This window comes from Phymastichus coffea, unplaced genomic scaffold (assembly GCF_024137745.1).
Source record: "Phymastichus coffea isolate CEN01 unplaced genomic scaffold, Cenicafe_Pcof_1.1 PCOF00026, whole genome shotgun sequence".
Lineage (NCBI taxonomy): Eukaryota > Metazoa > Arthropoda > Insecta > Hymenoptera > Eulophidae > Phymastichus > Phymastichus coffea.
The window spans coordinates 1,100,192-1,116,279 of NW_026706837.1; the positions used below are offsets into that span (position 1 = coordinate 1,100,192).

Genomic DNA, 16,088 nt, shown 5'->3' on the forward strand with positions numbered 1-16,088 from the left:
GAACTTAGGTATCAGCCAAGTTTATTCAGACTCATGCGCTCAATTTGCAAGGCTAGAAGTGAATGCCAGCCTTTCAATAGTGGGCGTATTTATACACAAATTTTTCCGTCTATTTTCGCAGGAGCGTTTTTTTCGAGAAGTTTTCGAATATTCTAGAAACATTCGCGAATTTTGAGAAATGAGTTTTCTTAATTTACAAGTAAATAAACATTAATAATGAGCTTTCAACACATGTGAACTTTACAGAATTATTTATTTGTCAATTTAGTGTAATTTACAATTATTGCAAATAGTGTCGTCAAAAGTTATTAACTAATAAAGTTATGTAATGTAATATTACAATATTTACAATAAAAAATTATTAAATTGTTACATAACTTTATAGTTTATTAATTTTAGAAGTATTTTTTATAAAGAATTATTCAAATTAGTTAATAATAAATTGAATAAATTGAACATTTGAATTATAACAAATTTTCATATTTTTAACAGTTTTTTCTATAATCTTATATCGCAATTATTAGTTTAATTATCTAAGATTTATAAATTATAAAGTTGTCATTATTAAGTATAAAATTAACGCTTTCGTTCTATTATAACGGGGTTTTAGCTTGTGCTCTTTTCGAGCTAAATCAGTTATATAATAAATACTTCTCAAGGATTAATATTTTAATAAAGCGAAGTGCGCTATCCAAGGCAACCCTGTGCGCTAGCGCGAACAGTGCTTGGGTCCAGCCGCATCAGCTTGCCTCCTTCCTTACGTAGAAATTCGGCCCGCGGAGAGTGTCGTGAGCTACAGGTTACTTGGTGAGGGACAACCTAAAAAGTCTCGCGGCGAAGTAGTTATACAATAAGGCAGGTGTATCGGAATAAGTCGCTGCGGATTTTGGTAGAAACGAATCGTGTATTTCAGGCACTAACGAATACATACAAGCGCGCGTGGTGGCGAAATGTGAGCGGCAGCGAACAAGGCGACGACGCAACGCAGCGCGCCGATCTTGTCAGCAACCGAACAAGATCGGACAACGAATTCGCTTAAAGCGGCTCGAGGCAAGACGCAATGCCGAGCAAAATGACAGGGTGCGTAAGTCGGGCGAAAAACTAAAGTGACAAATGCAGTTAGCAAGCAATAGGAGAGAGAGAGAGCCTAAGAGAGAGAGAGAGAGAATCGAGTAGGTACTTACAGTAGTTGTCGTCGGTTATTAGAACGGCAGCAACACACGAACAGTAGATCGCGACCACGCTTACTCCTGTCCTACACTCACGCGGGCGTTCTCGCTTCCTAGCCTTATAGCTGACGGAATTCCTGTCAACATCAGCTATGCGCCTTCGCTTATCGCTGGCGATCTTTGGACTCGTATAATCGCCACTGCGTACTCGCTTACTCCTTCAAGATCTCTTGTAACGCAAAAGAAAAGATTTTACTGTCAAACTATGCTAGCGTCCGTACTTGTCTCTGCTCGCATGCCAACTGACTCATTGCGCGCTCTCCTCTCTCCCCTTCGCGATCGCGGTCTCTCCGCGGCATCCGCGCTAAGGACTATCGATAGTATAGATCGTAGGACTCGACTCTTACCTTGTTCGCTGACATTTCAACTGCGCTACAAATTACAAATTATTATAATGCATGGTAAAGTATAAATATGATTAATAAACAAACTGGCTGCAGGGAGAGAGAGACATAACGAGAATGCGACTCGTTATACTATATACAACTTATTGTTTAAATAAATTATTAATTGTTTATTTATTAATAACAGTTATTATGAAGCTCTTATTAATGAATCCAATTCTTACTCATGTTCTTTTCTTATTCATTTTGCATATGGACTATTTACATTTTTCTAATAATTCATATTTTTAGTGTACTAAATAAATTAACTTTGCATATTAAAATTCATTATTATTTAATAATTAAACGCAATTCGTATTACTATATTTTAAATTTACGTACTAAGATCTATATAAGAGATGCTTTGTTATACCAAAATTATCTCTAATTAATATATTTTTCTCAAATAACAAAATTCATTATAACTATATCTATTACTTTGTGAAGTCACGCTCCTTATTTTGGTTATGAAATTAGAGTCTTGTACTAATACAATCAAATAATCGATGAGATGGCACCGTTTAATGTGCTGATTTGAGTAAATAGATACATGCGTTTGACGGGTTGCAGTGATTCAGTAACATAATCAACTAGCTCATAGATCGGACCGTTACAGTGTCTACTAATAAATTATTAAATAAATATATTAAAATAGAAGATACGAAATTCTAAATTTAAAAGGTAGAATATAATTTAATTTAAATAATAGTAAAATTAGCTACGTTTGTTTTTTACCCATACTAATTCTGTATGATTTATTGACGTAGAATGCGTTGAGTCAATGATTTTCGAATAGAATTTTTCGTAAGACGTATGATTATTCAATTGTATTTTTTTTTTAATAAATACTATTTTATATTTTATATTGTAACGGGGTATGACCGTTTAATGATTATATCGCGTGGTTATATTACTGGGACACACGTAAATCGTCAAAGCTCACTACTATTCCGGGAGAGCACGAGAAAATATGCGTCAGTCAACCGATAATCGTTTATAACCTAAGCTAAATTGAGTGGAAGCTATGTGAGATGAGAGAATCAATGAAATCACTTGTTAGTAAGGTAAATCGGATCTTTTATTATCCCTCAAAACTCACAAAAGGTCGGCCCGCGCGTTTGTTTACATGCATGCTCGCTCATCGACAACACGCTTTGCCGGTACGCTCGCCGCTCTTCGTTACGAGAGCCATTACATGCACGCATTAAATGTTAGAATCGAGTTATTATTTGTGTAATCGCGATCGCGAAATTAAGCTGGCCAGCTTACCTTTTACTCGCAGGCAATCGAAGAGAAACAACGAATACTTCGCACAGCACGTAACAGTTTTATTGTTGTTTTGGTGTTCGCGAGTCGCGAATGCGCGCACGCACTGGTTTCGCCCTCGATGGCGAAACCTCTCACACTCTCTCTCTTTCTCGTTCTGGACTCCAGCTGATACTCGATGGCTCCTTGGCGGCTGCACTCCTGGATCACTAGTTGCTGTTATTATTAAAGCGTACGGATGTCAAGGGCACGTGAATCGACGGGATGATAGCGTAAGCGGACGGACACTATGATGGTCGATGCTTCACTAGTTCAAATTCGTTCGCGCGCGTTCCGTCTGCTCGCGTGCCGAATTCCTTCGTTACCTATTCTGTCCCCCCGGCAGGTGCTGCCCTCACGGACAGCAATAAGGTTAAATAGTTAGCGCTAACTTGACGTTTACCGTCACAGCCCCCTTCCAGTCTGGGCCTATAGGGTCCTTGACGATGATTCCGTTAGCGCTATACTTTCCGAGGATGAGATGAGGAAGGATAATAAAGGATCATAGTCCGAGTACTGTGAAAATTTTACTTTTTATTGGACGGCGGGGCGATGTATCGGTGGTCCTGCCCACGGGGGCAGGACATTATCACCTAGCTGACCTCGGCGGTACTTCCTGGCCCTGGTCGTCCAACGGGGGTCGGCCGCGCGCCTCCCACCCCAGCCTCTCCTGGACCAGGTCGGCGTGTTGTCGCACGCGTGGGCAGCGGTCCGTGCGGGTCACCCCGGGGTAGTGGCATACGTTGCACCCCTCCCACTGAGCGCAGGAAAGGGTGCCCCGTGGGAGCCCTCGCTCTCGGGGGGTCAGAGGCAACCCGTTCCTACGGTTCGGGGCGGACCACAATGGTCTTTCGACCGTGGAGTCCGCACCCGCGGGGCCTAGGACCACATTAATGTGGATGGGCCCCGTTGCTTGACCGCCTTGGCTCCCGTCCACATTAACCACCAGGGTTACCCCGCCTTCTTGCGAGCCCTGGTGCGGCGTGATCCCCGACCTGGTTTCCGGGGCCGTTGTTCTGGCGCCGGCGGTCGGAGACTGGGAGAGGCTTGAAGGATCGCCGCTCGCCGGGCCCTCGATGGCCTGGCGGAGGCGCTGCTGTACCTCCCTTAGGGCCGACGCGAACTGGCGACGGCGGGACACCACTCTCTCCCAGTGGTCAAGGTCTGCTGGGTGGTGTCCCGCGGCTGTGTACGCATCATATTCGGCGTACACAGCCCGCTGGAGGGCGTTGAGGGTCGTCCAACCTCGCTCGACCTCCCTCAACCCCTCGACGATGTCCTCCCAGGTCCTTTTGCCAGAGGGTGGTGTTTGGCTCGGGAACCTGGGGGGCCAGGTCGCGTCGGGGGCACCCTCTTCCGTTTGGGTGCCCACTGATGCTGTCGGGACCCTCATGGGGATGGGTCCCTTTGGTGGTCCGGACGGTGGTGCAGCGTCGTCGCGCGTGATGCCGGGCGTCGTCGTCGGCGTTGTGGAGGTTTCCTCAGTCGGGAGCTCTTCTATGAGCACGGATGACGAGCTCTCGTGAGCTCGCACCCGTGCTCGCTCCTCTTCTTCCTTCTTCTCAGCGAGCAGGTGGAGTGCGGCATGAACCACCCCCTCGACGGCGGGACCTAAGTCCAGGCCGATGAGGGCGGCTGCCGCTTGCTCGAACTGATCGAGGGTAATCTGCATCCTGTAAATGTCCGGCGAGTTAGTATCCTAAAAACAACTTTGAATATCGAAGGTGGGCGCCTGTTCGGCTGCCCAGGGCCTTCGTCGCCGGAATTGAAGGTGGGATCCTTGGCGTCGGTCTCCCAGGTCCTTCGTTCGCCGTGTATCATGCATCCACGGTTGTCGCTTTCGGTGGTCTGCCCCTCTTCCTCTTCACGATGATGGGAGGAGGGGCTCGGGTCGTTTGTCGATGTTGTGTGGTGTGTGTAGTTCGCGCGGACTTACGAGGTCTTCCTCGTGGGCGCTTCGTCGGGTTAGTAGGAGGGATATCTAGTGGGACTCGGCTGGGGGGATTACGGCGAGTACGGCGAGGTGATTTCGGAGTTGTCGCGTCGTCATTTCGGAGTGTATTATCTGAAGTGTCGGCGCTCCCGTTTCCGTGTATCGATGTATCGCTCGCGTTGGGCGGGACGCTTATCGCTTCGGTTCCCTCGGTGGTAGAGGTCTCGTCGTCATCTCGCGTTCGGGGCCCATTTGCCGGTATGTCGTCGTCTCGTCCATAATAGGGTTTGAGGTCCTTAGCATGTATTAGCTCTGTGACCTCTTCCTGTTGGTTGGCGAGGCGATATGAGTTGGCGCCGAGTACCTTTGTGACGATAAAGGGGCCGATGAACTTGGGTGCTAGTTTCGCGGAAATGCCCTGTGCCGCGCAGGACAGTATGCGATTCTTTTTCCACACCCAATCACCTTCTTTGAACCTGTGGTCCCTGTGTTTGGCATTGTAGTACTTGGACTGCCTCAGGGACTCATCCGAGGCGCTCTCGTGAGCTTGCTGAATGGTGGAACGGCTATTCTGCATGTGCTCGTTCCATTGCCCGATTCGAAGCAAACTCTCTTCTTGCTCGGCGAGCTCGTCCATCCGTTTCCGGAGAGTATTCGGGGCTCCCGGTTGTCTGCCGTAATTGAGCATGGCCGGACTAACCCCGGTGGAACTATGGACGGCCGTATTCAACGCGAACATGAGTTCGGGTAGCGCTCGGTCCCATTCCCGATGATTCCCCTGCAGATACGACGTTATCATCGTCTTCAAGGTGCGGTTAACACTTTCCGTAGGGTTAGCCTGCGGGGTATAGGTTGGGGTGAAGGTCCGTTTTATCCCCTGATCTCTCAGGTACCCGTCCACCAACTGATTGCGGAACTCGGTGCCGTTGTCAGACAAGAAGATCTTGGGTGTGCCGAAACGTAGGATTATTCGTTCCCGAAGTTCCTTCACGATCGTCTTGCCGTTAGCACTACGTATGGGTATGCATTCGACCCATCGTGTGAATACGTCGATGAATATCAGGACGTATTCGTGCCCTCGTGGGCTCTTCGGGAAGGGTCCGGCGATGTCGCCCGCGACCACTTGCCAAGGCATAGACCATGTTCGGTCCTGCATGAGCCCGCGCGGCGGTCGCTGCTCGACCTTGCACTGTTGGCAGATCTGGCACTTTTGGACGTATCCCTTCACATCCGTATACATTCCCGGCCAGTAATAGGACTGGGCGACACGGGCGAAGGTCTTCTCGCGTCCTAAGTGTCCTGCCGTCTCTAGTTCGTGATTTTCAAACAATACCGCTCTGCGTTCTTCCGGGGGCACGACGAGTTTCCATTCGTCGCCATACCGATCTCCTCCTGGATGATCATAATTCGGCTTTCGGTGATACATCACCCGGCCGACAACCTTCCAATTCGGGTATTGCTCTGGTTGGCTCTCGACGCGTCGGAATTGATCCGTGTACCAGGCGCTGTCCCTTGGCTTCGGCTGGTCCATTGCGCCAACCTCTGCCTTCGTGGGCTCGAAAGCGCGTGATAAGGCGTCGGGCAATACATTGTCTGTTTCGGTATTCGATCTCGAAAGTATGGCCTTGAAGTTGTAAGGCCCATCGGGCGAGACGTCCAATTGGATTCTTCAGGTTGTATAGCCATTTCAGGCTATTGTGATCGGTTACCACCCTGAAAGGGTACGCTTCTATGTATGGGCGAAACTTTTGGATGGCCCACACGACCGCCAAGTATTCGCGCTCCGTAGCTGAGTAGTTTTGCTCAGCCGGATTAAGGACTCTGCTAGCGTACTCTATGATTCGGTCGCCGTCTCCTGCCTTTTGTAACAGGACGGCCCCGATTCCGGTAGCGCTAGCATCTGTCTCCAGCACGTACTGCCCATCTGGTTCTGGTAATCCCAGGCATGGTGCGGACGTCATGAGTGCCTTAATTTTGGCGAAGGCTTGTTCCTGTTCCTCTCCCCACACATATTCGCTCTTTTTTCCTGTTAACCTCGTTAACGGTTGAGCGTGCGTGGCGAAGTCGGTCAAGAATCTGCGGTACCACGAAGCTACCCCCAGGAAGGTGCGCAGCTGTCGCACGTTTCCTGGTCTTGGGTACTCCATGATAGAGCGCACCTTTTCAGGATCTGGCCTGATCCCCTCGCGGTTGATCAGCAGCCCGAGGTATTTGGCTTCAGACTTGCAGAAGACGCTTTTCTCTCGATTGATCGAGAGGCCAGCTTCGCACACCCTGTCCAATACGGTTTTTAAGTGTCGTAGGTGATCCTCGAAACTGGACGATACCACTATGATATCGTCCAAATAGGCGAAGGCGAATTCGCCTAGTTCGGGACCGATCACACTATCGATCAACCGCTGGAAGGTGGCACCGGCGTACGAGAGACCGAACGGCATTCGTACGAACTGGTAATGTCCCAGTCCAGGTACGGTAAAGGCCGTAATCGGCCGAGATTCGATCTTGAGTGGGATCTGGTGATACGCGCTACTGAGGTCGAGCGTGGATATATAGCGCGCATTTCGCAAGCGTCTTAATATATCTTGTAAGGGATACGCATTCGGCTCGGTGACTTTATTGACCTTTCGGAAGTCAATACAAAATCTGTATGAGCCGTCCTTCTTGCGTATCATGACCACTGGGCTCGACCAGCCACTGTCGGCTGGTTCGATTACCCCTTGGGTCAACATTTCCCTTACCAGTCTATGCATTTCTTGCTCGACCTTGTGCGATACTGGGTAGTAACGCTGCTTAATTGGCTTCGTATCACCGACCCGAATCTCGTGCTCGATGCCTGCCGCACATCCCAAGCCCGTCGGGGCTCGGGATAGAGCCTCGTTGATGGTCTTCTGTAGCACGGTCTGTTGTGTAGCCGTAACCTCGGCTAGTCCGATTGTGGCTAACCTCGGACCAGCCTCCAAACTAGCTACTTCTAGCTCCATTTTGGCCTGCGATCCCTTGAACAACAATGTGTTATCGTCTGGGTCAAGTACCGCTCTGAACAACCGGACGAAGTTCACTCCTAAAATACATTCTTCGACGAGGGTAGGGAGGATGGCTACTCTCGTCGGCATCGTCAATCCTCCCACGGTGAAAGGTAGCATAGCGTGACCGACGATCGTTAACTTACGACCGTCTGGTAATCCTGCTGTTCCCGCGTGGGTGGTGTCTAATCTGACGCCTAGCACAGTCGCTATTTGTAGAGCATTACTACCCATGGCTGTGGTGGAAGCTCCCGGATCATAGAGGGCCCGTATTTGGAAGTCCCCTATTTTCACCGGTAGCCACTAACGCGTCTCCTGTTCCGGGGAATATCGGGAAACAGTTGCGGCGGCTCCACAGCTTTGCTCTTTATTCGTTATAGCGCTAACCATTGTACTCTTGCGTGGTCGAGTGGCGTTACTTGTGATCCGAACCCCTTTGGTTCGGGCGATCGGAGTTTCCATGAGGTTCTTCTTCGACGGTTTATTTGCCTTAGCCCGTGCCCCCGAGGGCGTGTGCGATCCGTACGTCACTGCCTCGGCTGGTCTAGGGTCTTTGGCTTTACCAGTGTCGTAACCTTTCTTCTCCGAACGCACTCTTCCACCACGCTTATCTTTGGCGTCAGCAATGGAGTTCTCGTCCTCGACGCCCAACACGCTCGCTGTTAGCGGCGTGGGCTGTGTTGGCGGAGGCCGCGAGACCTCTTTGACGGGGTTTGGGTTATTGGATGAAGGAGTGGGATTAACCCCACCTATCCACTCCTTTGGTCGTTTCCCTTATTACACTGGGGACAGAACTTCTTATAATAACCCAGTAGGCCGCACTCGGCACATTTGATCGGCCCAGAGAATTCTCTTCCTCGTTTACGGGGAGTCTCCGGCCTTTTACTTCGGTCCTCGGAAGTCGAACTTTTATCGGTGCGGTTACTCTTCATTTCCGCCGATATTTCCTTAAGGGATAACAGCATTTGGTTGAATACGTCGGTGGGGGGAACCTTCTTCTCACCATCGACGGCTTCCAGACTCGGGTTATGTGCTGCCCCCGGGGGCGTCGGTGTGTAGACGACCTGGTGCGTCACCTTCTCGAGTACCTTCTCCATGCGTTCCAATCTATCGCTGACTTCCGGTTTATCACCGGACATGGAAGCCACTTTCCCTTTACGAGCCTTGCTCGCGTCGGTGCGGGGATGATATGCCATCTCAGGATACAAAGTCGACTGAGGGTCTGGTATCGTCCGCTCCATCCTCCGCTGATGCAAGTTGTGCTGGGCCGTCATGGCCAGGACGTTTAGGGTTCGTACGGAGTCCACTTCTGATCTCCGTATTTGGCTTTGGATTTCCGGTAGGAGGTTGGTATGAAGCAGGTCTAGCTGACTCTCGTGCATCATCCTGGGGTTTAGCCGACTCATTAGGCCCATCAGGTTCGCGATGTACACGTTCGCGGGTTCGTCTGGGCCCTGATATCGGCCTTGTATCTCTTTGGTTAGACGTTGTTGCTGTTGCCTGCTAGTTCCAAACCACGCTCTGGCGTCTGCCTCGAAATCCGCGTAGGAGAACCTTTCATTCCGCATTGCCTCAAACCAGACGAGGGCAGGACCGGCGAGTAGCTCGGAGACGGCCGTGAGCATCTCGTCTTCCGTGAGTCCAGCGCTGCTCCTCGAGTTGTCTAATCTCGTTAAGAAGGTGTCGATGCTCGCGTTGCCTTTTCCGGAGAACCTGAGCTTCCATCCCCTGACGATGCGGCCGACGTCCCTTGTTGTGGATAACGGGCTTGACGTCTGTTGGGATGACCACATGCTCGGCGGGTGGTTGTTCACTTCAGCATTAACTCCACCGAGTTGATGCTGTCCACCCTCTCCAAAAGGGGGCGTTCGGCGGGAGGTCCTGTCGGGGGCCCCCGTGGGCCTCAGTCCGGGTCCGGCTGGAGTGCTCTGGGGTAGCCTTGCGTCGTAGTGGCATGTGAATGTGTCCTGGAATGCGACACTCCTACGCGTGTTTTCGGGTTGTGGTTCCTCATTGGAACTGTTCGACTCGTCTTGCCGCATAATTTTGTTTACGGCACTCTCCAGTTCCGTGATCCTGGTTGCTAGGTTGTCCATGTGTTCCTGCACCCTGATGTTGGTCTGGACGATTTCTTGCATTACTTGGGTTAGGTCAGACGCATTTCTATTTTGTGAGTCTTGTACCTCCCATTTCCTCTCATGTTCCCTGCACCGGAAAATGAGGTCTTGAACCATTACCGCGAATGCCGGCGGGAGTCTGAATTGGCTGCCATCATCAGCCGTAATAGTAATTTCCTTATTACTATTTGATTTTTCTCCGCTGTCCAGGGCATTCGCGATGTTTATCGCGGTTTTTTGAACTCGCGATATTACGTCCGCACTCTGTAGTAGCTGGGCTAGCGGGTGTTCTCCTTCCTGCTCGGATGCTGTGTGTTCCTGGCATAGGGATGCAATTAGCTCCGAGCGTAGGGCGGCTCTTTTGGCTGGACTGCTGTTTTGGTGTTCGGCTTCCGCGAAATCTGTTGCGGAATAGTCGCCGAGTAGCCAGTTGTGTAGTCGTGCAGCTCTCGAGTGCTTGCTCCCGCTAGTTTTGAGCTCCAGCTGGTCGAGGTATTCCTCTACTTCCTCCTCCTGGAGCGTCCATACCCAATTTTCTACTTCAGTCTGAGTGCGGTCCATGATTTGTTGTTAGGTTACTTGCGGTTGACTTTTATGTAAATTTACAGGTATGTTACGCGCGTGCGAGTGTTATATTAAAGTTCGTGCGCCGAATTGAAAAATAAAAAAAATTTTATTTGTCAGCACTGGGCTTGATCAAGGGCGCTTTACGGATTAATTGCCGAAAAATTCTTTGCTCGTCAATACGCAATATAATGATCCTACCTATCAGGCGTACTAACTGTTTGTTAGCACGGCTGTGTGAGTTAGTATCTAAAATATTGTAATGAGCGTTGTGCCTAAACACCAATAACCGCAGTTAATAATATTAAAAAAAAAATTTTACGTTACGACAATGTCAAATAAAATTATTCAATTAAATTAATTTCGTTTGAAAATTGCCGTTGTTAGTTTTCCCGGGCCAACGGGTATAATATTATTTACGGCAACTTTCAAAATTTGTTGATGTTTACGCTCGAGAATTTTTCGGTCGCACTCGCACGCGTTCACAGTCAATGTTTACAATTTTTCGCCGCAGCGGGCCTTCGCAAGCTAGCTAACGGGCTTTGTTTACTATTGTGGCTTTCGGTGTCGAGTGCGCACAACAACACTTGACTGCCACCTGAGCTACTGGTTGACCGAGCGCAAGGTTAATATTAAGAACCGGTGTTTTGAACAATCAGAAACACCGTAGGTTCTTTAACGTTGGGCGCCATGTAACGGGGTATGACCGTTTAATGATTATATCGCGTGGTTATATTACTGGGACACACGTAAATCGTCAAAGCTCACTACTATTCCGGGAGAGCACGAGAAAATATGCGTCAGTCAACCGATAATCGTTTATAACCTAAGCTAAATTGAGTGGAAGCTATGTGAGATGAGAGAATCAATGAAATCACTTGTTAGTAAGGTAAATCGGATCTTTTATTATCCCTCAAAACTCACAAAAGGTCGGCCCGCGCGTTTGTTTACATGCATGCTCGCTCATCGACAACACGCTTTGCCGGTACGCTCGCGCTCTTCGTTACGAGAGCCATTACATGCACGCATTAAATGTTAGAATCGAGTTATTATTTGTGTAATCGCGATCGCGAAATTAAGCTGGCCAGCTTACCTTTTACTCGCAGGCAATCGAAGAGAAACAACGAATACTTCGCACAGCACGTAACAGTTTTATTGTTGTTTTGGTGTTCGCGAGTCGCGAATGCGCGCACGCACTGGTTTCGCCCTCGATGGCGAAACCTCTCACACTCTCTCTCTTTCTCGTTCTGGACTCCAGCTGATACTCGATGGCTCCTTGGCGGCTGCACTCCTGGATCACTAGTTGCTGTTATTATTAAAGCGTACGGATGTCACGGGCACGTGAATCGACGGGATGATAGCGTAAGCGGACGGACACTATGATGGTCGATGCTTCACTAGTTCAAATTCGTTCGCGCGCGTTCCGTCTGCTCGCGTGCCGAATTCCTTCGTTACCTATTCTGTCCCCCCGGCAGGTGCTGCCCTCACGGACAGCAATAAGGTTAAATAGTTAGCGCTAACTTGACGTTTACCGTCACAATATTCAATTAAAAGATTCGTGAGTTAAAACATCAAAACTTAAAATCAAATCATGTGGAATTGGTACCTGTACGAAACGAACCCATTCTTAAAATCTTATGAAATTGAAAATTGAACTTACATACGTGGTGTGATCAAAAAGTAACGAGAATTATTTTTTTTCTGAAAAACTATTTATTTATTCATCAATATCGAATTTTTCTCCTTCAAAGTAATCCCCCCCAGATATAATACATTTTTTCCAACGCTTTATCCAGTCTTCAAAGCACTTTTGAAGCTCACTTTTTGATACAGCTCTTAGCTCCTTCAGCGATTTCTCTTTTATCTCATCAATGGTGTCAAAACGTTGTCCTTTCAACGTTTTTTTTAATCTTGGAAATAAAAAGAAGTCACAGGGAGCCATATCCGGTGAATATGGTGCCTGAGGTAAAACAACAGTATTTTTTTTTGCCAAAAATTCACGCACAACTAACGCGTTATGAACGGGAGCGTTATCGTGATGCAGTCTGCTACACGTGTCATGCCTAAAACTTCACTAAAAATTGCTTGACACGATCCAAATGAAATACCAGTATCATCACTTACTTCTCTGATAGTGGTTCGCCGATCTTCTAGAATCATTTGTTTAACCTTTTTGACGTTATCCTCATTAATTGAAGTGTTAGGGCCGCCAGAACGATCATCATCTTCGACGCTTTCACGACCATCTGAGAATCGTTTATACCACTCATAAATCCTTGGTTTACTCATAGTAGAATCACTTTATTAACATTTCACACACTTTGTTGCACTTTATTTCATTTTTTACGCAAAATTTAATACAGGTTCTTTGATCCATTTTTTTAACAAACAAAATTCGCCGAGCTTTCAAAAACACCTCTAACCTTAGCGGCTGCCACGTAAAAAGTAAACAATGAAACCAGCTGAAAATTTTATCATACTTCAGGGGCGTGTGTACCAATATAATAAAAAAAAAAATTTGACGATCGGATTTTCCAAACCCGCGAAAAAAAAAAATTCTCGTTACTTTTTGATCACACTTCGTATATTTCAGGAACTACGCTCTTTTCGACAACATTGCTAAAGTAGTTTCGCATTATTACACTTTTTCAATTCATTAGTTAATTATCTAATACACTTTCAGCTGCAATAAATTTCAAACTTGGGTGATTTAGTTACTTGCGTAATCTTCAAAATTCATATTGTATACAGCTGTAGTAATTGAGAAGTCTGCTCTAAAAGATGTGCATCACAATAATAAGGGATATCTTTGAATACTACATTAACCGTTGTTTACGTGAAGTACCATATTTTCGTAAAGGCCTAAAAGAAAAATAAATTTTTACATCTCTGAAAAGTACAGTCAAAACACAAAGACCTCGTAGTTGTTGATGATATAGTCTTCACATTCCCTTGTAAATACAACTCAACTTTACAATACGAATTTGTGTCAGTAACTTGTGCTAGAGGACTAATTTGTCCAGTAAGGCTTAACTATAATTAAAAAATTATTTATATAAGAGGTAAGAAGGCTAAAATTAGATATTTCATAACTACACAAATGTTTAACAGAATCTGGCGATGATAAGATGAGGATAATAAAAAATATCAATACTGTATTCTTTCTTAATTGTAGTTTGATTTAGTTTCGATTTTTTTGTTATTATTCTCTAGACCAGTGTATAGAAAATTACTTTCTCTGCTAGAATACAAATATTTTAGTAATTTATGTACATTGTGATATGTAATCATTACATAATTTTCTGGAATAAATAAATTAATAAATAAATGAAAATTTAATTTTGTACTAGATGCTGTATGCGAACATTCTTTATTCTCTTCGATCATATTTATGCTTCTTTGTAGCTAATGAAACATTTGTTATGATATAAAGAATATACACTCACGAAACCTGATAAAATTTCATATATATCATGAATAGTCTCAACAAATACATGGTTGCAAATCGCTGCAACGTGTAAACAAGTAGTTTCTTCAAACAAAATCTGCAATGTGAATATACGGACTATTTATGATCTCCACATTATTCATTGCAATGCATGAATTGGAAGTAGGCGGAAACCCATGTAAATACAGCTGTTATCATGCTAGGTAACTTACAGAGAGAAGAGAAAGAGAAACACCTGACCCCTAACTGATAGGTATACCATGCAATACTAATGTTTTTCAAAGATAACCGATCTTAATATATATTATTATTTCAGGGAATTATATAACGAAATTTTTTTCCTATGTATTTTTTATTTCTTCTTTGCAAAATATCCACGTCTAGCATTTTCAATATTCAATATGTTAGATATAAACATTTCTTCATTTTTACAGACGAACGTCAATGAACGATTAAAAGAGACTAAGTTTATAAGAACTCTAATGACTGCTATTCTGGAAACATCGATTGGTATGTAATATGATGCATTTTATTATTCATCACATAGTACACTAGATATCACAATTAATCATTATCTTGCAAACAAGACATTTGTAGAGAAATTTGTAGAGAATATATTATTTAATAAGAATTTCAATTCGAAAAAACTGTTCCTAGTGATATTGTCGTAGTTACTTTCTGCATTATATAATGAAATTATAACTTATATTTAAATGTTTTTTATACCTTATATTACAGTTTATACCTTAAATTTTTCTTCTTCATGATACTCAATCGCACGCTTATTGTCCCTTAACCCATATGAATTAGATGGTGTTGAACAATTAGTGTAGTTTTTTTACAATATATATTTCCATATAAAAACTAATAAAACAACGATACCGGTAAGTCTTCATGCCCAATTATACTAAAGAACATAAAAAGCAAAAGTCCCAAAACTAGAAAGAACTAGAACGTTTACAGTTCACTGACCTTCATTAGTTCTCGCGGCCGGAGCAGTACCCCACTTACACGTGCGCTAGATTCTCAATCAGTCATATACGTTTAGATGACGTGATGAGCGCGATACTTTTCGCTTCATCCAATAGCAAAGCGAAGTGTAAAAATATCCTGTATACGCTAGTAAGTTGTAGAGGCGAGGAGAAAGTCGTAAGGTCTCACTTTCCAGAATTAGAATAAGCGTAGAATCTGCAAGTAGTCTAATATTTGCAAGCGTTGTTTCCTTTTTCTCCGGGTTTTAGCAATTGCATCCATATTCGAACTTCAGCGATCGGAGAAAAACGACATGTAAGTTCAGCTTTTCAAACATAATTGAATATCGACAATCGGAGATTCTCTATATTAAATTCTTCCTCATTTTATTTTTTATTTTTTTTCACCCCTCGAGTCGATGTACAACGACTAGGCCACATTGATTAAGTACGAGGGCAAGTCCTAAAATACATGATAAGTGAATTTACAAGTTGCTAGTCCGATGCGGACATATAGTTAAAATATTCATATTTATTATAAGATAATTACAATGAAATTTAGTAGAAATTTGATAGACCGTATAGTCATATCATTTAATTTTGCTTTTGATCTCTCATAGTTTAATCGCGAGATGATCCAAAGTCCCTATTCCAAGGAAGTCCAAACCTTTTGATTCGAACTTGATAGATCTTCTTGTTATCAACAGTTATGAAATCACTTAAATTTTCAGATTATTATACCATCATAAATTTTCAATAAAATGATAGAGTTGGGTGTTTTAAGCTCTACAAAATGATATTGTTCAAAAAGTTGTTAGCGCGGAATTCAAATCTTTGTGGCCATTTGGAAATTTCATAACGGTGCTATTTTTTTTGTTACCTAATTTACGTAACTTGAATTTGTGATCGCGTATCACTCGCAGTTCTTATCAACTGGAAATATATTTTCAACAGATGAGTGCAAGATCGTCGTTCACCGTATGCCAAGGACCGGGCTCTGCGATTATTATTTAGGATTCTAATTGGTAAGGAAAACGGGCGCTGACTTTTCCAGGCAAACTAATCACTCTGATCAGGAGAGATTAGTGATGACAAGAATCACTTGCAAATTTTAC

The 16,088-nt window shown here is 45.0% G+C and overlaps 1 protein-coding gene across 3 annotated transcripts in view; it reads left to right on the top strand.

Annotated features, from left to right (window-relative positions):
- The window catches only part of LOC131675580 (eukaryotic translation initiation factor 4 gamma 3-like), a 795,898-nt gene that overhangs the window by 705,383 nt on the left and 74,427 nt on the right, over positions 1–16,088 (top strand). For all 3 annotated transcript variants that reach the window (XM_058954612.1, XM_058954614.1, XM_058954613.1), the window contains one exon: positions 14,437–14,512. In XM_058954612.1, coding sequence (XP_058810595.1) covers positions 14,437–14,512 — 76 coding nt within the window. The remainder of the gene's footprint in view (positions 1–14,436; positions 14,513–16,088) is intronic.